Source organism: Neurospora hispaniola (genome assembly GCF_033458365.1).
Source record: "Neurospora hispaniola strain FGSC 10403 chromosome Unknown B0T23scaffold_1, whole genome shotgun sequence".
Lineage (NCBI taxonomy): Eukaryota > Fungi > Ascomycota > Sordariomycetes > Sordariales > Sordariaceae > Neurospora > Neurospora hispaniola.
In genome coordinates, this window is record NW_026944406.1 from 3,530,746 (window position 1) to 3,553,127 (window position 22,382).

Sequence of the window (22,382 nt, forward strand, 5' to 3'; positions counted from 1 at the left end):
GCTTCTTTGATCGCATATACCTCCCTTTGAACGGCTCGCAGCAACTTCGTCGCCGGGGCTTCATCGATTGCATCGCCCCTCGTTTGCCGCCTCCATATCACACCTCCATCACCCATCCGTCTGGACACCGTCGTCTCGACATCACATCGCAACCATGGCTGACCGGTACATTCCCGAGCATCGTCGCACCCAGTTCAAGGCCAAGAGCGCCTTCAAGCCCGATGAGCTTCGTCGCCGTCGTGAGGAACAGCAGGTCGAGATTCGCAAGGCGAAGCGCGAGGAGAACTTGGCCAAGAGGCGCGGTATTGGTGCTGGCGACTCGCGGCCTGGAGCTTCCCTTGGTGCCGCCCCCGACAGTGACGATGAGAACCCTCCCACCGAGTCTCAGGTATGCAAACCTATACTTTACTCCCCTTACATGATCGGCCACAATTTTGCTACTGCGTCCGTCCATCGCTTCTCCCTTCTCTCCCCCACGTGTACCCCGCCGATGATGGTGATGCTTGAGCCACAAAGTCCCAGGCAGTGCCGAACCTGCATTCAAGCTGCGCGCGCAAACTTGAACATTGTATAAACGAAAATCACCCTACATTCCGTCACGTCCCCGATCTTTGTGATAGCTGATCTCAACATGCTAACCAGTTGTCATAGTTGAGCGAGGACCTTCCCAAGATGGTCGAGGGTGTCTTCTCCAGTGAGATCGATAAGCAAATTCAGGCGACCACTAAGTTCAGAAAGCTACTTAGCAAGGAGCGCAACCCTCCCATTGAGGAGGTTATCAAGACCGGCGTCGTTGGTCGCTTCGTCGAGTTTCTCCGCTCCCCCCACACCCTGGTTCAGTTCGAGGCCGCTTGGGCCCTTACCAACATTGCTTCGGGCTCTGCCACTCAAACCCAGGTTGTCATCGAAGCTGGTGCTGTTCCCATCTTCGTCGAGCTTCTCGGAAGCCCCGAGCCTGATGTGCGTGAACAGGCTGTTTGGGCTCTTGGCAATATTGCTGGCGATAGCCCTCAATGCCGTGATTACGTTCTCAGCTGCGGTGCTCTGCGTCCTCTGTTGACCCTCCTTGGTGATAGCCGCAAACTTAGCATGCTCAGGAATGCTACCTGGACTCTCAGTAACTTCTGCCGTGGCAAGACTCCTCAGCCCGACTGGAACACGGTTAGTTCTCTCGATCACGAACAATCTAGTATGTCTACTGATCCATCATAGATCGCCCCTGCTTTGCCAGTTCTCGCCAAGCTCGTCTACTCGCTCGACGACGAGGTTCTTATTGACGCTTGCTGGGCCATCTCCTACCTCTCGGATGGATCCAACGACAAGATCCAGGCGGTTATTGAAGCTGGCATTCCCAGGCGTCTTGTTGAGCTCCTCATGCACGCTTCCACCTCTGTTCAGACGCCCGCGCTTCGATCCGTTGGTAACATTGTGACGGGAGACGATGTTCAGACCCAGGTTATCATTAACTGCGGTGCCCTTCCCTGCCTCCTGTCGCTTCTGAGCTCCAACAAGGATGGCATCCGCAAGGAGGCTTGCTGGACCATCAGCAACATCACTGCTGGAAACTCGGCTCAGATCCAATCTGTCATTGACGCCAACATCATCCCTCCTTTGATCCACCTTCTCTCCCACGCCGATCTCAAGACCCGTAAGGAGGCCTGCTGGGCTATCAGCAACGCGACTTCGGGAGGTCTCCAGAAGCCCGATCAGATCAGGTACTTGGTTGCTCAAGGCTGCATCAAGCCGCTCTGCGACCTCCTGGCTTGCCCCGACAACAAGATTATCCAGGTTGCCCTGGATGGTCTTGAGAATATTCTCAAGGTTGGCGAGCTCGACAAGAACGCCGCTGGCGATGGCCCTGACTCGATCAACCGTTATGCCCTGTTTATCGAGGAATGCGGAGGAATGGAGAAGATTCACGACTGCCAGACGAACGCCAACGAGGAGATTTACATGAAGGCGTACAACATCATTGAAAAGTACTTCTCCGACGAGGACGAGGCCGGTGATGAGGCCATGGGCGCTCAGCAGCAGTTTGGATTCGGTGCTTCCGGTGGTGCCCAGCAGGGTGGCTTCAACTTCGGTGCTAACGGCACCGAGTCGATGGACATGTAAAATGCTGTACGATCCGTCTAGTTCCTTTTACGAAGGGGATGGTTGGGTTAAAGATTGGAATGAGGGGATCCAGATGCGATGTTTATCACGGCACCATCTGGGAAATCCTACCAAAAACGTCTTACCTCCATCAGCCTTTCGGCTTCCCCATACGAGTTCATTCGCCCACACACAAGTCACAACACGGCAGAACTATATTGCTTCAATCTCATAAGTGCCCCCTCACGCTTATTCACCACACCATACCCCTTGAATTGGCGTTATCAAAGTTATGTTTAAAAGAGAAAGGCGAGGAGAAGTAGACGCACATGGAGGCCGATTGGTCCTTTGGTGCGAAAGCTCGAACCTGATGAGGACACGATGATGCGTTTTTATGATGAAGGGAGAGTAAATTAAAGGGTCTGAATGGTAGCTTGAAAGCTCCAACCCTATAGCCATGTTCGGACGCGCAGTGATCAAGCCAAGGAGAAGGGAGCGGGAGCCTCGGGGCCGATGTAAAGGGCCGTCCAGGGGGTGGGAAGTATTCACAGCCTCTAATGGTCATTGCTAGTGCATGGCCAGAGAGTCGAGGTCACAGTTGGTTTGTCGGGGCAGTTGGCTATGTAGTCACGACCAAGTGGGCTCAACGACACCAATTATAGCGAGTATCTAGTCAACATAGCTAGCTATATGCTCAGCAAGTTTACATGCTTCTCAAAACGCTTCTAGGTCCTATCCGCTAGACGTAGGTTGTTCACGCCGTCCCTGCTACCATCAACTAACAGGGTTAGGGTTATTGCGGCCCCATTCTCCATGCCACTGACCTTCCATCTGAATGAAGACATCGCGGGAAGTGCGCAGAGTGATGAAGGTAGTTGTACACGATACAACGCGGGTATTGTTTCAGCATATATCTTTTATCTTACGACCAAGAAGATCACACAAATCGTCGTCCTTGTACGGCACGCATAGTTTATGTAAGCGGTTGTACACACGTGATGACGTTTGGATCTAGGCCTTTCAGGTTACCATTTCCATGCACGTTCCTCTTTTGCCAACTTCATCACATCCATGTAGCACAAAGCGTCGGCGTTCTCGGACTTCCATCGTGCTAGCCATCTCATGTCGGCCTGCTGTGCTACATAATGGCGGATTCCACTTTCTTGACCAGCTTGTCGTACGTCTTTGGCTGGACGTACTTCACCTGCTGGTCTCTCTCGTTCTATCCCCAATCAATCCTCAACTTCTCGCGCAAGTCAACATCGGGAACCACTATAGACTTTCCTCTCATAAACTCGCTAGGTCAGTTCAAGCTTCTTCACCAGAAAAATGTTTCAAGCTTCTAAGACGAATAAGCAGGTTTTTTCGCCTACACCATCTCCAACATCGCCTTTGCGTATTCCCCCTTGATCCGCGCCCAGTACGCAGTCCGTTACAAGGGCTTGACGCCAACGGTCCAGCTCAACGACATTACCTTTGCTTTCCACGGCCTCATCCTCTGCTTCGTCACCGTCAGTCAGTACCTCTTCCCTCGCGCGTGGGACTTCGCGCCGAGCCTCGGCAGCCGTCCCAGCCGCTTCATTCTGGGAACCTTCTTCGGCTGCGTAGCTGGGGCGCTCATCATCATTGCCCGGGTGTGGGCCTCGCCAGTTCGCAACGATACAAGCGGCGCGGCGGTGACTGAAGGTGGCTGGGTCTGGCTAGACGCCATCTACGCCGTTTCGTACGTCAAGCTCGTTGTTACCTTGATCAAGTATACGCCGCAGGTTATTGTCAACTACCGCAACCGGTCGACCGAGGGGTGGTCCATCTTGCAGATTCTGTTGGATTTCGGCGGCGGGATTCTGAGTATTGCGCAGCAGGCTATTGATAGTTACCAGCAGGGCGACTGGTCGGGCATCACGGGGAACCCGGTCAAATTCGCGTTGGGGAACGTGTCGATGATTTATGACTTGGTGTTTATCGTGCAGCATTATGTGCTTTATCGTCATGCAGCGGGAGCAAAGGCGGATGGTGGTGAGGGGGACTCTGATCTGGACCCATTGCTCAGAGAGGATGTGAGGGGAGGGGGTGATGAGGAGAGACGGATTCAGTGAGAGGGATGACTAGCTCCACGACTCATTTATACACACCTCCACATCGTGTCCAGTCCAGCCCGCTCGATGACGAGTTGTTGAGATGGCCTTCGCGTTGGAGGTATTTTACTCTGCCTTGTCGACGTCTACGGTCGTGTCTCCTACTAACTTTGGCGGCGGGTTTCATTTCGTTTGGAGGACCCGGGATCTGTTGGGTTCGATGCAGTGTCATCTTATTTGCATCTGCAAGGAACTTCCGGATGCAACTCGGATATATTTCATTCTAAGACAGCCGGGAAAGGAAACAGCCCAAAAAATCCAAGTCGATAACTGAACCCCGACGCATCAAAGCCGCGTGATCTGGCAAGTTCTAACGTTCTTGCGCACCTGCTTCCTTCCGCTGCAAGAGCTGCCTCTCTAGGCTTGCCACATTGCAACACGCAACGAAGAAAGAGGTTATGTTCTGGGCCGTTCTCTTCCCTCTCGTTCGCTCCCACACCACTCAGGAAGTAGGTAGTATCAGCAATGGTTCCATAAACAACTTCAGTACAGCACCAAATACCATCAACAGTTCAGTTCCGTTTAAACCAGTACCGGCGCCACCCCCCCCTATGAGGAGGGAGAAGGAACCGAAACCAAAGCGAGTGGACCTCCAACCTGTAGAAACTACATTCACCACCGAGTAGCACGAACAAGTTCACGCCGTGCCCCAAGGAATCACCACCATGCTAACCCTCTACCTCACGACCCTCCCCACAACCTCAGGGGTCCTGGCCGCTCCCGCCCCCGCCGCCGAGGCTGCCGCCGAGTCTCTTGATGTCTCTATCACTGCCGCTGGTGGCTACGTAAAACCTCGAAGAGTGGGCCGGCAAGTGCTATTGCTTACATTCCATGCTATGGATCAACTTGTAAGCAATGGGTTGATAGGACTTGCTTAAGTCTCGGTTATTTCTGGGCAGGCTGAAAGTACTTGGAAGGGAGGAGCCACTTGTAGGTGAGCTTAACTTGGGAACGGAAGGTGAGGGGTAACGGAGAGGGAAAGGTCAGGAAAAAGGAGGTAACTGATTGATTTTGCTCCTCAGGGTCCTTGTCTCTGGTGGCTTCGTTGGCAATACCGGATGATTTCGGTCGAAAATCAATGATAGTCTGGGTATCGGGCAGCTCGACGTTGGAGGAAGGAAAGTGAAAAGAATCTTCACCAACTTGGACATTTGATATTGGAAATTCAGACAGTCGTTGAGCACTAGTCAACTGATGGGTTCTAAGCGAGGGCCATCAAGCTATCTTTAGCTGTGTCAATGGAATAACCAAGGACCGAATTTCAATATAGAGTCATCTTTTAAAATCGGGTTATGTACTCTGTGGCTTTCGTAAATTCTTTGCGTGGCTTCTTCATGTCTACGGCCTCGGGAACTCGCTGTCCTAAATCGTATCTTTGCTGTGGTACACCACCATTTGTTGAGTAAAGTATTGGTATGATTTGACCGTGTCATGCTTTCATCTGTTCATGCCAATATTTTCATTGCTTCAGAGTACAGAAGCAGGTACGTAAGAATCCTTACACCTGTCTGCTGTGCAAAACCCCTGTCTGGGCTCTCCTCATGTCCCTTACCCTTGCTTCTCTCCCGAAACGTAACTCTTCCCCAGAAATTCTTTGCCCTCTTTCATCCCATGTATCCAGCCAAGGAAGGTCATTATATCTTGTTCATCATTTGGATGCTCATCTCATGTCCCTTTTCCTACTACCTCATCGCTTGTTCGCACACACTTTTGCATCATCATCATCGTCGTCATCATCACAAAAGGGAGGAACGTAGTGAATGAAAAAAAAAAGAAATGAAAAAAAAGGACCCTTTGAACGTATTTGTTCGTGTGTATGCGTGTTTACCCGCTTAACTCTGTTTCATCCATGCCTAGGTAACCGTGAAAAAAAAGCAACAACCTATTCAACATGCTTGCAAAAAGAAGAAAAAGAAAAAGAAAAAGGGAATCAGAGAGAACGCCAACAACGATGATGCCTTCCCACCATCCATCCGACCACCCCACACCTTCCAAAGCCCCCCAAAAGTTCCAATCCTGGCCCAAACACCTCGGGAAAAGATAGAGGTGCGATGCGAGTTCTCCTTCACGTCACTGCGTCTTTTTTGTTTTCGCTCGTATCATTGGACGCTAATCGGCTTCATGTCAACGTGGTGCCGGATTTCAATACAGGAAGCAGGTGTTTGCCAGTGTTGATATAATGCGAAATTCCATTTAATCGAGAAAGCCAGCTGGAACTTGATCTAGCAAAGACGGGTAGTCGTAATGTTCAGACTTCAAAGACACTGCGCCCAGCCGGGTAAGAGCATCTTTGTATAAAGCAAAGACAAAGGGGATTGAAACCAAAGGGGAATCGTATGGACTGTGTGTGATGTTGTAAAGAAAAAATTCAATGCATGAGTTGTGTGTGATGCATGTTCGTTGAACCGCCTTGAATATGTGTATCGCGCAATGCCATGCAACAGGAGAACATGCTTTGCCTTCGTAATGCCGCTTCAACCACACCAAAGTTTCCCAACTCCTCTTCCCAGTAGACATTAGACGCAAAACGCCATGCAAGCAGCAAGTATCCCGGGAGGTGTGTACCGGGGGGTATCAATAACGGATATCGTTCCGTATACGTCCAAATCATGGAGCGGCTGCAATGCACCAATGGCGGTGGAAAGCCCATGCGCTTTTCTGGCATTCCTTACTGCAGTATTTGGTACGCCGGCAACGGCGGCACTTCGCAAATTGCCTTGTGTACTCTTCCCATTTGCCGCACTGGTAGTAGGCACACTGACGGATGCCTCCCCGGGTGTCGTCCTTTCGGCACAGGTTTCTCATAACCACACCGGCCCAGTATTGCATGTCTGTGCTGTGGTACCGGACTGTGAACTTCTCCACGAGGGGGAATATGTTTTGGTCGTTGGGGAGGAGGTATTCCTCTTCGCACTCTTCTTCTTCTGCCTCCAGTTCGGCCTCCAACTCGGCGGGATCAGTGCCGTCGAGAAGCTTGATCTCCTTGCCAATCTTGAGTTTGGGGACAAGGTGGCATTTTTGGAAGTACTTGCGAAGATTGCAATACTTTGATACGTATGCCAGCAGCTGCAACGACATCAACACATCCTCCTCCCTGGGCATGGCAGCGAGCATCTGCGGGTTAGGAGTTACATGACGATCGAGCAGGTAATGCGGGACACGTGAATTGGGCATGGACGGCTGCGCGGTGTTCGCAATGGTCGGCCTATTTGGAGACAGACCGAGGTTGGTGACTTGAGTTGGGGTTGTGTTGTTTTCCATGCTGGTGTCCACGGCACCTTGGTGGGTGATGTTGAAGGTTCCAGTTTCCTGAGCCTCCGAAGCCGTCGGGGTGACCAGGTCAAGAGCTGCACCAGTCATTATACCATCGCCATCTTCGACCGAAACCTGCTGGATTCCAACCTCGTTTTGTACGTCTGCGGTTCCTGACATCTCAGCATCCTGGTTTTCATCGGATGCTACGCTGTCGGTGTTCATATCGTCTGTCTCGGCAGCGGTTGAATGTTGATGGCGAATTGAAGGTCGACGGCGAGAGCGGCCATTGGGGGCCAGGATCGAAGGGGGCCGGACGCTGGTTGGCAGAGGTGTTGTTGGCGAGGCAGGCTGAGATGTAAGGTTTGCGTGAGCAAATGGCCCCATGTTTCGTAGGCGATCGGTTTCTCGCACGGCTCTGGCAAAGCTATCAACGTTCTCGACAGACGATGGCCCGGCCGGTGCAGGCGGCTGACTTTCATGACGAGTAGGCGAAGGTACAGCCGATTGTGAGTCCTGTGTTCTAACACCATGGTGATGGTGATGTGAGCGGTGTGCAGAAAAAGGAGTCCTTTCACCAAGGGTTTGACCGGAGAAGCGGGAAGCGGTCGGGGTCGTCTCAGTATCCGGTGCAGCGGCTTCCGTCGAAGGACCAGCCAAGGTGATTGAGACATCGATAGGCTGAGGCGCAGCCTGACGACGGAAAGCGCGTTGGTCAACGTCTACGTTGGTAGGCCTCGAGGAGAAGCTTGCAGATTTGTGCACCCGGTTGCTGCCACTAATCCTGTGCCGGTGATGGGGATCCGACTTGTGCTTTGCTTCTTCTGCCTTTTCGCGGACCCTTTCGATGACTTTGATGTAATTGTCGAGGATGGTAGCGATGACGGGCACCATGTCGGCCTCGACAACGCGGGTTCGGACATTCTCCGTGCCTCGTACACCAATGTTGACCACGCACTGGAAGGCCAAATTCCACTTCCACATGTCCATCATATCCTTGCTGCGACCCTCCTTCAGGATGCAGACTAGTCTTTCAATACCGCCATCGACGGTGAGAATGTCTCGGATACGTGCCGATGACGTGGTCAAATAGGCGAGATGATTTAGGGAGTTGATCAACGGGAGGGTCGAGGTGCAGTCAAGCGCTCGTCGGTCATACAAAGCCGTGGTGATGCCAACGGACGCCTTGTTGACGTTGGGTATGCTGAAGTTGACTTCCCTCATCTTGGCTTGCTACCACGAGTAACGAGGTAGGCACCAGACGGGGAGAGGAAGATGGACTACGATTGCTGCGGAAGACGGTCGGTCGGACGTCCAAGACTGCAGGTGGTCGCACCGTGACACGCGGAGGCTGATGGTCCGTGGTCAAGCGTTGAAGGGTATGTATGCGATGGGAATCGAGGTCGATCGAAATAGCGCGCGCACAGTGTTGTCGAGATATAGAATTGAAGCACTTTGAATGTATAGTTGATGGTTTGAGGACGATGGATGGCTGGTCGTAGTGAGAGCGTGAGCGTGATATTGGCGAGATGGGAAATGATGCGAGCGGATTCTGGATGGAGTGGGTTGCTGGGGGGGCGAAACCAAGATTTCAATTCGGCGTCTGTATCGACCGAGAGTTGCGCTGCAAGGATTGGGACCCCGTCTGAGGTCGATCGTTGAGTGAGGATGGACGAGGGTGATGGTCAAATGCCTCAAGCCGCGGACGAGGAATCGGATCGGGGGAAGGAGCTGAGGAAACGGAGAAGACAAGTGTGCGAGGAGTAGTGTACAGGAGTAGGTATCTATCCGGCCGGTGCGGTGCGGTGCGGTGCGGTGCGTCGGGGTTTGAGCCCAAGCAACGGCCAAACAAGCAATGCCCTTTTGCTGCCCTGGTTCCCTTTTGGTTGCAGTGCACCCTGGGCAATGAGCGCCTGGGCGGTCGGAACGAGGGCGCGTGGAAGGACGGCCGGGACCGAAGATTGGCGATTGGCTTGGCCAAGTGGAGGTTTCTAGTGTGTAATTGATCCAGGTATCGTGAGGATAGCTGAGAAAATTTGCTGCAGAAACGGCTGCAAAGATGGGATGTGATGTGATGCGAGATAGTAGCAGAGGGAGGGGAATCAGAAACCTAAGATGATGCCTCAACTCTGTGGGAGCTGGGAGCGAGCAGAAAGAAAAATTTGGAAAAAGCTGCAGGGCGTCGGTGCTGACGAAAGTGGAAAACAACCTAATGGACAAGCAAGGAGACCACCCTCGGGTCAATCTGATGGAGATTATAGCGTCGTCGCCAACCCTTGCTTGCTCATGCCTGGACTGTTGCGCTTCGTAGTGGACTAGGAGAGACCAGAGGCCAGGCAGGAAGTGAGATTGGTGAAAGAACTCTCTTGGTGGTGATTTGGGGTCTGCACTCTCCGGAGACTGGAGACGGGACTGCGTGCTTGGACGGAGGCTGGAGACGCAGCGCAATCACCACCTCTGGTTCCGACGAGACTGACAGGTGCGAGTGCCAAGAGCCAGGCAAGATGTGTAACGCAGGTAATGTTCAGGTCTACTGAACTTCAGGCTGTCAAAGCGGAGCAGCTATGACTACCTCTACCTATCAAAGGTTGAGGTTTGTTATTCTGTGTGCCCGTAGAGGTAGGTAGTAGAGGTAGGTAGGTATTTTTCTTGTTAGTGTCAGGGCACCGCACGGGCAGATTCAGCTGGTGAGCGCACGCTGAAGACGACCTGTTAGGCTAGTGTACAGGAGGTAAGGTAATTTATGGCTGGGAGTTCAAGGCACGTGCACAGCGGCTGCTTTACCGCCGATGGTTCCCTCGGGGTTAGGTAGCCGCTTCAAGTCAAGAACGAATCAACCGATTGCTGCTTGCTTCGCAATTTCATCCCATTCTACTATATAGTTATAATTCCATCAGTTGCCTCCAGTTCTCATCGAGCTTCCCGTCTTCTCCTATCTCTACTACTTTTGCACGAGTCCGACATGGTGACCGCTGGAACTGCAAGGCCGATTGCATAAGCATTAATTACGCTACATTCATTTCCTGCTTGCTCAGACGCGACAAGCGGAGGCGAAGTGCCTTGTAATTACCCACAATTTACCGGCCTGCCCTGCCTGAGCTACCGCCACGGAGCACTCCACAACAGTCCTGCTCTTTCTAGTGTATGTACCACTGTATGGCGGATCGGGGTGGAGGATGACCATGTATAGTAGGCGGCAGCATAAGCAGGTGACATGACGATGCTTATGGACATGGGAAGCTGGAAGAGGCAAATTCACCTGAGAAGCTGTTGGGCTTAAGACAACATCGAAACATGGAATTGTGCGGGGGTGGATCAGATTCTGGGGATTGACGTTTGCCATCGAGACATCGAAGCCGGGCAACCTTCCATGGCGCAGAAATGGAGTTGCATATCATATCCATCGGAGCACAAAGTGGACGGACGGGCTGTTCAGCGATGAATAGGAATGAATGATAAACACCGATATTTACAGCATGCGAGCGCTCCAGCTTTTCTTGCTGGTCTTTGTCGAACTGTTCCATGCCGATCCAGTACACACCGACGTCTGGTTGTCTGTTATGCCCATCAACTGAATCAGATGCTGGTTTTGTTGCTTTGTTCCCAACCAAAATGTATAACCATCCGACGGCAAGGTATCATTCTCTTGTATCACCACACTCCGTAACCCACCAGACGCATGGCTCTTGGCCGCCTCGCCACCTCTACCGGATTTGCTCGTTATGCCTCATCGACTTGAGAAAAGCGGCTCTCGTCATTTTCAGTTGTGTGGGTGTGAAGAGCAGTCACATTGACTTTCCCCTCTCCATGAAACATATCCCCTCTCAGTCAGAAGGTTGGTGCCGATGTGACAGTCTGCATCAGCATCGGAGCTGCACACTTGGTGATCTTGGCATTTCCCCCCCTCTTCATAGACATTACAAGAAGCGCAAAAGATGGTGAAAAGCAGCTCATTAGCACCGTCAGGATGAGGGACAAACTTACAGAAGTTCCGCGATATTCACAACCACCGGGCACGTCTTTCTGGGGAAAGGCCGGCTTGTCATTTGTGACTTGGCGGGTTTTTCATGTTACAAAGGTTCAAGATTCAAACCAATTTGTAAGAAAGAAACTCTTTCCGTCACTTTCGACGAGCGGGACCATCACTGTAACCACCTCCTCGTCACCTCATCAGGAGGCATCCCATGCATGTAGGTAAACTACCTCATCAGACCACACACCAGTAGTCATCAAGGTCGTCGAACTAACCTAACAGCCCGACGGATTCGTGTCTTCGCACCCAACAGGTGCGCCTTCAGCGCTCTTGCCCGTGGCCTGAACCCGACTTCCAACAAAAACCATAACCGCACTGGGGTCCCCGCCAGGGCTGAGATTGCCGCCAGAAAGGATGAAAAGCCAAGGAAGCATTCCATTGCATACCTCTACATATGTATGTCTCCATCCCCACATTGCGAAGGGAAGGGTGCAAGCGCGAGCGCTTAACTTCTTGGTCAGGCTTGATGACGGATGTCATTGGTCAAAACCCTGATTCTTTCCAGCACCTTTTGAACCCTATGCAGCCGCAGCCGCCTCCGACTTGGATCGTCCCTGCAGTTCAGTTAGGAACCTCAATGGAGAGAACCCCTTTCCCCCCCCCCCCCCCCCGCCCCTAAAAAGGAAAACAAAACAAAACAATACAAGCAAAGGAATCTATGAACTGAACTTAAGTGACGATGTCGACAACAGTTTAGACATGAACATATCGCATCTGAAGTTACACGGACACAATACACACAGTACTAGATCATGACCCGAGGGCTTGGCGAGATATGCTTGGCTTTCTTTGGGGATGCTCTCCTGAAGATTGACATGCCCAACCAAGCTGATGCCGATCGCTTGTGAGTTGTGTTTACTTTCCGAATGTACAAATTCCCCGACCCATCTAGAAATTGCATGATGTACTTTGGTTACGGGTTCCCAAACCACACATATACGACAAGGTAAGTAACAAGACACCTGACTGCCCATCAAGGTACATACCTCACTTCTTGCTATAGCAGTGTCGGAAATCCTGCCAAAAGACCCGTTGTAATCATGCGATCGAAAGGATAAGGGGTTTCAGTTGCCACATTACCTCTGCAGGCAATCGATGATCGAGGGAAGAATGACAAGACCAGCAAGGTTGACGAACGATTGTGCGGGTTGTATGCAATGGATCCAACGGAATATTCCGGGATTGTTTCCCAAGCCACGTGCTTCAAGGAATGTTTTTGTATCGTTCTTCTCTTTTATTATGATATGTTCTTATTTTCTTTGTTCACCTCGCTATCCATCCGAAGCTGGACGGCAAATTTGCGCAGAGGCGTGTGGCCACATGGCGAAGCCGTGTCCGTACTCTATACTCAAACTGAGCCGTAAGGTCGAAAATGGTAGCCACGTATCCGGCCACACGTGGCTTTTGGCCTTGGAGGGACGTGGTCTAGAACGGGTATGTAGGTAGACACCAAATTGGGGATTGAAACATCTCGGAAAGTTAGTCAAAATTCATGTTCTCTGTTTCGGTGGGGGGGAATGGTATTTACTTGGGATGCTGGAGTTCTCGTTCACTTGTATGGAAGGCGGTAAACGATCATACATGGTGCCAAGTAATCAACCCCTTTTCAACTCACTCATCAAAGTAAACAATAGACATTAGGATTTTATCTCTCGGCATTTCCATACCACGAACACATTTCACCCTGTCTCCATACCCTCTATCCAGAATCCTCTCTCTTTATGTTCACCTCTAACCCCTTTTAGACCAGAAACCCTTCAATCTCCCCCAACCCTCGCATGCCTAAAATACTTCATCCCCACCCAGCTCACCGACACCCACACCCACACCATCATCCACGTCAACACAAATAGCGCCGGGTAGTATCCAACAATCGGCAGTGTCGGGTCGTCCTCGAACTCGGGCGGCGCGTAAGGAGTCGTCCCCACGTCCCACGCCCAGCTCCATACGCCGAAGCAAGAGCCCATCCCGATCACGAACGTGATCCACGTGCATAACAGGATAATCCAGCCCCAGAACTCGGTATCGCTGTAGTCGTCATAATAGTCAAAATCGGAAACTGCTTCCTGAGACGGCATCGGTGTTGTCAGACTCAAAGGGGACTTGGCTCGTTGTTGTTGGGCCGAGCTGCGGCGGCGGCCTTGGATTGAGTCTGATGCGGCGGCGGCTGAGCTGCTGCCGTTGATGTTGCCGGATGTTATGTTTAGAGGGCCGCGGGTGAGGCGGGTGGAGGACATGGTCGAGAAATAGGAGTCGGGACCCGGAGAGGAGACGGAGGCCCGCTCGGGATGAAGAAGGTTGAGACTACTGACGGAGGAGCTGGTCGAGGAGCGGGAGAGAGATGGCATGACGCCTGGCCCTTTGAAGCTGGCCATATGAAGGGCGTCTTCGTCATCGGTGGTCGTGCAGCTGACGGTAGGGCTTGTCATTGTTGGGTCATCAGTGCTATTGCTGATCATTGTGGGCGATGTAATGTTGCTGCTTGTGCCCTTGGCCGTATATATTCCCTCAGAGTCCAACTCTGCCATGCTGGCACTTGGCCGGGGCGTAACACCCGATATGCCCAGTCCAAAGCCGCTATTTCTGCTATTTTCCTTGATAATCGAGTCAGAACTTGACATGATGATGTTGCTCCCCAAGCCGGACGTTCGTGCATTGCTACCGTTGGCACCCTCCACCCCAAACTGTGTGTTGATGCTTAGCGGGTAGCTCTCCCGCCTTTCACGCTGAGCTCCTCGGCCCAAAAGAGCAACCTTCCTCAGCGACCCCCTACGCCGCCGTGTTTTCTGTTGCAGTATTATTTGTTGTTGAAGGGCCGCGTGCGAAAGCGGAGGTGGTGGGGCATGGACACTACTGCCAGCGCTGCTGTCGCGGATATTGGTATTCGAAGCGGACGGGATCGTACGAAAGGACGGTATTGGTGGCGAGGTAGTTGGTGATGAAGTTGGGGAAGCGGACGGTTTCGAGTCGTCCTCGTTGGTCCCGCGACGCGCGCGGGGCCTATGCTGGTCGCTCGATGCGCGCATGAAGGGAAACCGAGACAACAGTCCGCCTGTGCCGGAATTGCTGCGCTTGCGTACAACTGCAGGTGGGCGATTTGGGGTGACGTCGGGCGCGGCAGCAGGGCTCGCAGGTTCGGATATCGGCTGGTCCATTGCCGGGGTGATGCAGCTTGTCTCTTTATCGGGCTTTGACGACCGAGAACCCGATGGCTCGGACGTGGGGAAGATGGATCCGGGGACAAGGTTCGCTCAGACAATGCCTTTGCGCCGTCTCTTATGGGTTCGGATAAGGGCGCACACACGCCCGCCGTATGTTGGCCGTGATACCGTCTGTCTTGGTCAAGGGTAGACTCGTTAATTGTGATGCCCTGGAGACGAATCGCTTTCGCATATGTGGATGGTGGATGGCTGATTGAATGTCGGATGGGCTGCGATCGCCCGGCTCGATCGAATCAGTTGCTTATGGGCCCTATTTTCCGTCCCTGCCTCAGATCTGCCGGCACTTGAGGACAGGAATATCCTCTAATTCAAACGTGGCTTCGGAGCTTGAAGGCGGCAAGAAAGATCGAAGTCGAGTACGAGCGGCACCTGGTCTGTCGCAAACCGTGTTATTTCTGTTGATCTCCGAAATGCATAATGGAACGAGCTTCTGTCCCCCAAAAACAACAACGCCGATGTCGAATGGCAATGCGCCGGCAGCACGCTCGGCTGTCCTTGATGAGGAAACGAAAACACTGCAAAAGACGATTTTCGCAGTCATTCAGTGGAAGTCGCGATGATCGGATATCAGCGACCTGTGCTGTCCAATATCGCGTCCAATGCGCTCGAAGCTAGTACCAATCAAACCGTCTGTCGCATCCCGCACCGCACCACCGCGGCCACCACCGCCCGCGGCCATCGACAAGGTTTCTTTTGGGGAGAACGGATCAAGGACGGGGTTCCCTTAACTAGATTCCACTCCATTCTTCCACTTGTCCCCACAGTCGTTGGAATTGAACTGAAGTTCCCGTCACCTCCAGCCCTTCGTCAGTCGTCACTCACGGCAGGCAATCGGTCCCTGGACCCTGCTGGGTTGATCAATGGCACCATGGCAGTCCCGACCCCTTTGTATCGTGATACGGTAACGACTACCGAACAGCACGTTCAGTCCAAGAAAGCATCATGCAAGGGATGGGCGGTGTAACATCCAAGAACCAACGGCATCTTGTCGGGTTAGGAAGAACTTCAAGATAGTGACGACAGGTGAACATCATCAGTTTCAGCCACGGTCACTCTCGTTATAACTTTCACCTCTGGACAGGTGAAAACATGGAGACAACCCTTGAGAGAGACTAAAAAAGACCTGGACCAATGGAGCCCCAGACTGGCGCTAAGCCTAATGCCGACTACGGTCGCTCACCCCTGACACGGCGGTCCACCGTCACCAAGTCTGCCTCCACTCTGCCTGGCCCTCCACCTCTGCCCCTGGCGCTGCCGGCCAATGAACGCGGTTGCGCCGCCGCGGTAGACATGGCCACGGCCACGGCGACGACCACATCCACGCCTCTGTCAACCGACTTCCATCACAATTCACCGAACAGCAGGCACATGGCGACTGGCCTCCCCGTCATCGCGCCGGCAATTGTGTACCCTGCTGCGGACGACGATCACGGGGGCGACGCTGAAGGTGCCCCGAGAGACTGGCGACACAATAGCGGCAGCAGCGGCGACGCTATCGAGACCACCATCATCTCCTTGGCCCTCGACGATCGCGACCAGGATGATACTGGCTCCCACAATCTAGCCGCTCCATTGCCCCCATCCCCGTCACAGTCTCCGTCACAGGACAACCGCAGCAAATCCCAAGGCCTCTTGCTTTCGCCAACCTACAAGCCCCCCATCTCCCCGCGATCAACAACCTTCTCGTCCGACACCTTCCTTCATCCCGATCACGCGAACCTGAGCCTTCTGCGGTCCCCATCGCCCGACCCCAGTTCCTTTGCAATGGCGAGCCAGGACGGGTCTGCGTCTCCCACCACGGGCGAGTCTAGTGCGCCGCCAAAGAACCCCTTCAACTTCCAGACCCAGATCATCTCTTCGGGGCCCGTCAAATCTGTATGTTGCGTTGCTGTCCCGTCTATACCTCCTTCTTGTTAATGGCAATCTCCCCAGAACATCGGTCAACGCCGCGGCCATCGCTACAAACACTCATCCATCAGCGCCCAACATTCCTTCTTTCAGGAACCCCCACCGCGCCCACCGCCCGTCCTTCCCGCTTCCCTCCCTATCCCGACCTTCAAGGAAGCATGGCATAGCATGCAGAAGCTTCAGCGCATGCGCTTCTGGTGGTGCTGCTGCCACGCCGCCATAGCCGGCTACGTCTTCCTCAGCGCCGAGGGCTCGCTCGCCATGACTGCCCTCTCGCATCTGGTCGCCTTCGACGTTGGTTCTGCCGCCGTCTGCGTCGCCGTCGATGTCCTCGGCAACTTCGAAGTCTGGCGGCGGTCCAGCATCCGACACCCCTTTGGTCTGCAGCGCGCCGAGGTCCTCGCCGGTTTTGCCATGTCCGTCTTCCTCGTCTTCGGCGGCTTCGACCTGCTCTCGCATAACATCAAGCACGCGCTGGAAAACGTAGGCGAGCATGCGCCTCACCACCCTCTACCGGACACCCTGGACGACACGAGCGCAAACCTGGCCCCTTCGACGCCGATAGCGCACATCCACGCCCACGACGCCACCACCCCGCGCGTCTCGGCCGGGGCTGTCGACTTTGCCAGTTTAGCCGCCATCCTCAGCACATTGATAAGCGCTTACGGCCTGCGCAACCACAGCCGCATCGGTCGCGTCATGCGCGTGCCCCTGCCATACCTGCGCAAGCTCCTGCCGCACGCAGGCATCCTGTCCAACCCGTTCCACCTGCTGACTACGTTCTTCGCCTGCGTCATGCTGCTCCTCCCGCTCCTCAGCGTCTCGTACTTCGTCTGGCTCGACCGGCTCATTTGCGCCTCGATAGCCGTCAGCATGTTTGTGTTGGGCACTCGTCTGGCGATTGCGCAGGGGCTGATGTTGTTGATGAGCTATTCTGGTCCAAGAGATATCTCGCATTCTCCGCCATCTACAGCGGCATCCTCGGATAAGAAAATGGACAGTTTGGCGGCAGGAGAGAATAACAACAACAGCCAAGTCTCTGCCGTCGTCCGCGAGATCGAATCCGAACCCCAAATCAAGCGCGTCGAAGAGGCTCAGTTCTGGCAAGTGCACTACGGTCTGGCCATGGCCAACTTGAAGGTTTGTCTGGCTACCAAAGGGATGGATGACGGCGCGCTGGCGCAGCTGAGAAGTCGGTTGGCGAGGTTGGTGCAGAGTCGGTTGGGTGAAGGGTATGGAAGGGGGTCGAATTTAAGGTGGGAGGTTACGGTGCAGATGAGTACTGATTCTACGTAGCTGGGAAAACTTTAAAGGGATATTATGTACAAGGATAATGACTAGGATTTTTTGGGCGAAATAAATAAAGCTTGTTCGCTTTGGAATTGGAAAAGAGGATAGGCATGGTCCTTTGATGACGATGAAGATAGTTTCGTTGGCTATTTTGCCAGCGCGTGTTTACTCAGGAAGCCAGAAGAGGCAAAGTAAAATCTGGCGGACTTGTTATCAGACAAGCGTTTCTGCAACGTATACCTACCCAAGTCCCATGTCAGTGAATAAATGCTCGTGATGTTTTCCTTCTTCATTTCGTCGTCAACCCAGTACAGTAGGCGCCAAGATGAGGTGAGAACAGCAGGATAAAACTGAACAGAGTAGACTAGTAGTATATGAAGCCCTTATATGATGACGCCGATCAATTCCCAGATCTGCCTGCCTGCCTGCCTGCCTGCCTGCCTGCCTTTGCGATCTTACACCTGAAGAAACAGACGACCCTATAAATTCCATCAACTCGCTTCCCCCATGCGATAATTGACAAAAGCCCGACCAAGAAACCTAATCAAATGTTCTCAAGCACGAACGCCCTCTACCTCCGATCCCTTCCTGTTGACCTATAAACAGAACACTCCCAGTCATAAGCACTACTTCCAACAAGTCTGTTTTTTTCCCTTCATCTTCCTCACCCTTTTTCTTTCTCTTCTTCAAGTCCACCGTATCAACCACCTTCATCCTTTTCCCCCTCTTCACACACCGCTCACTCCCTAATCTTAAAACCCAAACCTCCCCCTCGAAGACCCCGACCCCGAACTCGATGAACTCTTCTTGCCCAGATTCCCATTGTAAGCCCTATGCCCATGTCCATGATAATCATGAGCACCAGCGACATCATCATCCGCCCTATGGAACCTTCTCAATCCCTCAATCTTGGACAGCACGAGCTCGAGGAGCTCCTTGCGGCGGATTAGATCCAAGTGACGACGGATGCGGGGGTCCTCGGAGGCGAAGCGCTCGAGCCCGCCGCCGAGCATCTGCTCGCCCAGCTTGGACTCGACCTCTCGGGGAAAACGGGCGTAAAAGTCGTTGAGCATTTCCACGTTGAGGAACAGAACAGAGGTCTGGGTGAGCTTGGTGGCGACGGCGTCTAGGAAGACTTCGGGGCAGTAGTACTTGTTCTCGAGAGACTTGCACTGGCGCGACTTGACGGCCATGATGCGCATGTTGATGATGTCGGCGCGGTCGCGGAGGAAGACGGCTTCGCGGCCTGGTTTTGACATTTGTTAGTTGGTGTTCGTGGAGGGGATAAAAGAAGTGCTTGAGTGATAGAGAACATACCTTTCTGGAGCAGAGCAGCACTGAATCCACCGGCACCGTTCCTGGTCTCTCCCTCGACGACAATCTCACCCTTGCGAGCCTTGTCGACAAAGTTCATGACCTCCTTCAGTTTCCTCTTGCCTCCGACGGAATTTTCTAGGTTGCCCATGGCCCTCTGGCACTGGTCCAATTCCATCTTGAGGACACCGGCAACGTGATCCCGCCCTTGCGACCACTCCTGTGGCTGGATGTCGACTTCATACTTGTAAGGCTTGAGAGAAAACTCGATACCATCGCTGGTGGTGTATGAACGATCGGCGAGGACGGTGGCGGCAGCTTCATTGATGACCTGGCGCGCAGAGGGGTGTTTGGCGAAGGTCGACTTGTTGACGAGCTTGTCCACGTTGGCCTGGATAGCGTTGGCGACCACGGTAGCAGCCAAGCGACCGACGCCCAGCCGGGTCAGTGCCGAGGTTGCGGTATCGAGCTGCATATGCCAGAACTGTGAGTCGGGGTCGGCCTTTGGAAGATCGGCAATGTTCTCCGGCTCAAACGGAGCAGGGGAGAGATCCTCGATAGGCTTGTTCCAGTACTTGGCTGCCAATTGATCGAGGACCCGCTGGTCGAGAGCCTCTTTTAGTAATTGCTGCATTTGGGGACGGCCAAAGCTGGAAGCAAACCTCTTAAAGGCGTGCTTGAAGTCGTCCAAGCTTGCGGCAAGGTATGCTTCCGCAGTCATGGGCTCCTCATTATACTGAACCTTGAACTGGTATGACGTTTCTTCGAGCTCGCGCTGAATGGCAGCTGTTGTATCCTGCAGCTTCGATGACATTTGCTGTTCCAGGACATGCATGAGCTTCTTGCGTAGTGTTACGGTGCCGATGTTGACACCAGAGTCTGGGCCAAATTCAGGATGAGTGCTGAAGTAGGATTTCTCATTTTTGCTGATCTGTCTCAGGAGAGCACCGGTATCCCGCTTGAAGAGCCCTGTTTGCTGAGGAGCCCTGGAAATCACACCAACATAACCCAGACGTAGAGGATATTGCTTGTCGCTCAAAATTGCCGCACCCTTCTCCGGTTCAACCAAATCCATCTTGGTGATGACACCAATCGTCCGTTCTCCCCTGGGGTCAACCCTACGGCTTGCCTGCAAGGCAGTCGAGTTGGCCAGATCAACATCGGCGGCAGAAATGGCGAGAATGATATTGGGACCTCGGATATACTTATCGCAAAGCTCCGAGATCTTGCGCTTGAGCTCCCGGGGTTGGTTCTCTCCAGCAACCTGGATGTAACCGGGCAAATCGATCAAAGACAGGTCCGGAACTCGGGGTGAGTGGATGGTAAGACGGATTGGGTCGTCGGAGACACACTCGCGTTCGGGAACGGACTGGTTGAGCTCGGTAAGGTTCTTTTGTATCAGAGAGAAGTCGGTGATCCTATGAAGACCAAGGTCCGGGAATTCACCGTAATCGGCGCTAACCTTGGGGTCGTTCACCAGCGTTAACTCGATCGGTCGGCGAGTGATCATGTTGTTGCCTTTGGGCAAGAACTCATGACCAACAATGGCTTCGAGAACCGAGCTCTTTCCCGACGACTGAGATCCGATAACAACGATCGAGGGCAGAGAGACCGTGCTCGACTGGCCAACTTTTTGGAGTAGGTTCCGAATCTCGATCATCATCTTGGTCATGTACATCATCTGATCGTCCTTGGAGATTTCCTCGGGGGTCCGGTCATCCTCTTCGGCTGCATCATCGTAACCATAAGCAGCTGCTGAAGCGCCAACGGCGGCGCCCATCCTTGCTTTCTTGGGGGGTTCGGGTCTTCCAGGTCCGGAACCGTTGTTGTTACCCCCTTCAGGTCCGCCCTCTGATTTGAAGAGGTTCCCTAACCATTCAGGCAGCTCGAATTCTTCCTTTGTATTATCCCAACCTCGCTTGGTCTGTTCGGCAATATCGACGGCGCTGCCCCACAGGCCGGAGGCGGTTGTGGTGACGGTATCTCTGACGTTACCGAAGACTTCTTGGGCCGAATTGCTCACCTCTGTGTCTTTGTTAGCGGGGTACCCAACTACCAGCAGACTCAGGCCGTAGGTCGCTTACGTATGGCCTGATACTGAATCCATGCGACGCCTCCAATCATCATGGTGCCGAACAAGGCAGGGATGCGCGCAAACTTGAGGGCCAGCTTGGGGAGAAGGCGGATGAAGGAAGCATTCCGAACAATGACGGCGTTGTGATAGGAGTTGGCGGGGAAGCGCATCGAGCGCCGCAATGCTCGCGAGGCATGCTCAGTTCGTTGAAGGCCGCCGGTAGGAAGCTGGCTATGATACGGGCGAATAGCTCGGAGAGTCACACGCCGGGCGACGGGGCCCAGGGCCCCGGCAGCGCGAAGCTGTGCGCTCATGATGGAGGAACGACGAAGCGGTGCCTGTCTCGGATCATGCAATCAGGCACGGCATCTAGGCGTCGATCAACGGGCCAGGGTCGTCGTCGTATGTCGTCGGCGTTGTATGTCGGTCTCACAGGGCACAGGACCCCTCGAGTCGGATGAAAAGAAGTCCGGATGTGATCACGGAGTCGGATCGGGTAGTGTTATCGTCAGTGGTTCGTTGATGCCCGGTCACAAACAAGTCGCGATGGCCCCGGTTTGACAACTCAGGAGCCGAACGGGATTCTGGGAGCCTCCCCTACGCCACGCGCGGCCAGCCCGCCAAACTCACCCCACCCACAAAAATTGGGACTGGACAGTGCCCGCCCGTGGGCTGGGGGCGCTGCTTGGGACCTAAAAGTGGGGCAGTCATTGTTAGTGTTTGGCAGGTTTTGTAGTGGCAAACGATATCTTTGTACAAGTAGATTCTTGGATCCTACACTACCTAGGTAGGTACAGGAAACTGAACCACCAACTGCGGGCAGTCCCAAGATCCAATCCTGAGATCCCTCAAGTCGCCGCCCTCCTGAAAGGGTACTATGTCTAGCATTTTGAGGTTCCATGTGGTTTTACTTTGGACTCTGGTCGAAAAATATTTATATACTGTACACTATCTGCATAGGACTGCATCGTGACTGCTCGTCAATCCGGTACAAGTCACATGCATAAGGTCTCTGGAGGACGGTGTAGCGCTAGCACTTGGGCTTAGTTCATTTGTTACTA

General features: G+C 53.4%; 6 protein-coding genes across 6 annotated transcripts; 3 read left to right on the forward strand and 3 right to left on the reverse strand.

Moving 5' to 3' along the window:
* The first annotated feature begins 29 nt into the window (after positions 1–29).
* B0T23DRAFT_21372 (armadillo-type protein) lies at positions 30–2,231 on the forward strand. Its single transcript, XM_062833602.1, has 3 exons — positions 30–388; positions 652–1,161; positions 1,213–2,231. Exons 1-3 carry the CDS (start codon positions 155–157, stop codon positions 2,113–2,115), a joined length of 1,647 nt encoding a protein of 548 aa, XP_062697240.1. The 5' UTR covers positions 30–154; the 3' UTR covers positions 2,116–2,231.
* A 770-nt stretch (positions 2,232–3,001) lies between these two features.
* On the forward strand, positions 3,002–4,504 carry B0T23DRAFT_370271 (PQ loop repeat-domain-containing protein). Its single transcript, XM_062836585.1, has 2 exons — positions 3,002–3,396; positions 3,454–4,504. The coding sequence occupies exons 1-2, from the start codon at positions 3,240–3,242 to the stop codon at positions 4,188–4,190; spliced, it is 894 nt and encodes a 297-aa protein (XP_062697241.1). The 5' UTR covers positions 3,002–3,239; the 3' UTR covers positions 4,191–4,504.
* A 1,911-nt stretch (positions 4,505–6,415) lies between these two features.
* B0T23DRAFT_21410 (uncharacterized protein) lies at positions 6,416–8,837 on the reverse strand. Its single transcript, XM_062833611.1, has one exon. The coding sequence runs from the start codon at positions 8,703–8,705 to the stop codon at positions 6,837–6,839; it is 1,869 nt and encodes a 622-aa protein (XP_062697242.1). The 5' UTR covers positions 8,706–8,837; the 3' UTR covers positions 6,416–6,836.
* Positions 8,838–13,115: 4,278 nt separating this feature from the next.
* B0T23DRAFT_21477 (uncharacterized protein) lies at positions 13,116–14,980 on the reverse strand. The gene has a single exon (XM_062833625.1). The coding sequence runs from the start codon at positions 14,667–14,669 to the stop codon at positions 13,272–13,274; it is 1,398 nt and encodes a 465-aa protein (XP_062697243.1). The 5' UTR covers positions 14,670–14,980; the 3' UTR covers positions 13,116–13,271.
* Positions 14,981–15,808: 828 nt separating this feature from the next.
* B0T23DRAFT_21469 (cation efflux family-domain-containing protein) lies at positions 15,809–18,182 on the forward strand. The gene is made up of 2 exons (XM_062833622.1): positions 15,809–16,610; positions 16,668–18,182. Exons 1-2 carry the CDS (start codon positions 15,867–15,869, stop codon positions 17,937–17,939), a joined length of 2,016 nt encoding a protein of 671 aa, XP_062697244.1. The 5' UTR covers positions 15,809–15,866; the 3' UTR covers positions 17,940–18,182.
* Positions 18,183–18,346: 164 nt separating this feature from the next.
* B0T23DRAFT_349983 (P-loop containing nucleoside triphosphate hydrolase protein) lies at positions 18,347–21,914 on the reverse strand. Its single transcript, XM_062836048.1, has 3 exons — positions 21,332–21,914; positions 19,251–21,272; positions 18,347–19,179 (listed from the first exon to the last, which is right to left on the reverse strand). The coding sequence occupies exons 1-3, from the start codon at positions 21,633–21,635 to the stop codon at positions 18,686–18,688; spliced, it is 2,820 nt and encodes a 939-aa protein (XP_062697245.1). The 5' UTR covers positions 21,636–21,914; the 3' UTR covers positions 18,347–18,685.
* Positions 21,915–22,382: the final 468 nt, after the last annotated feature.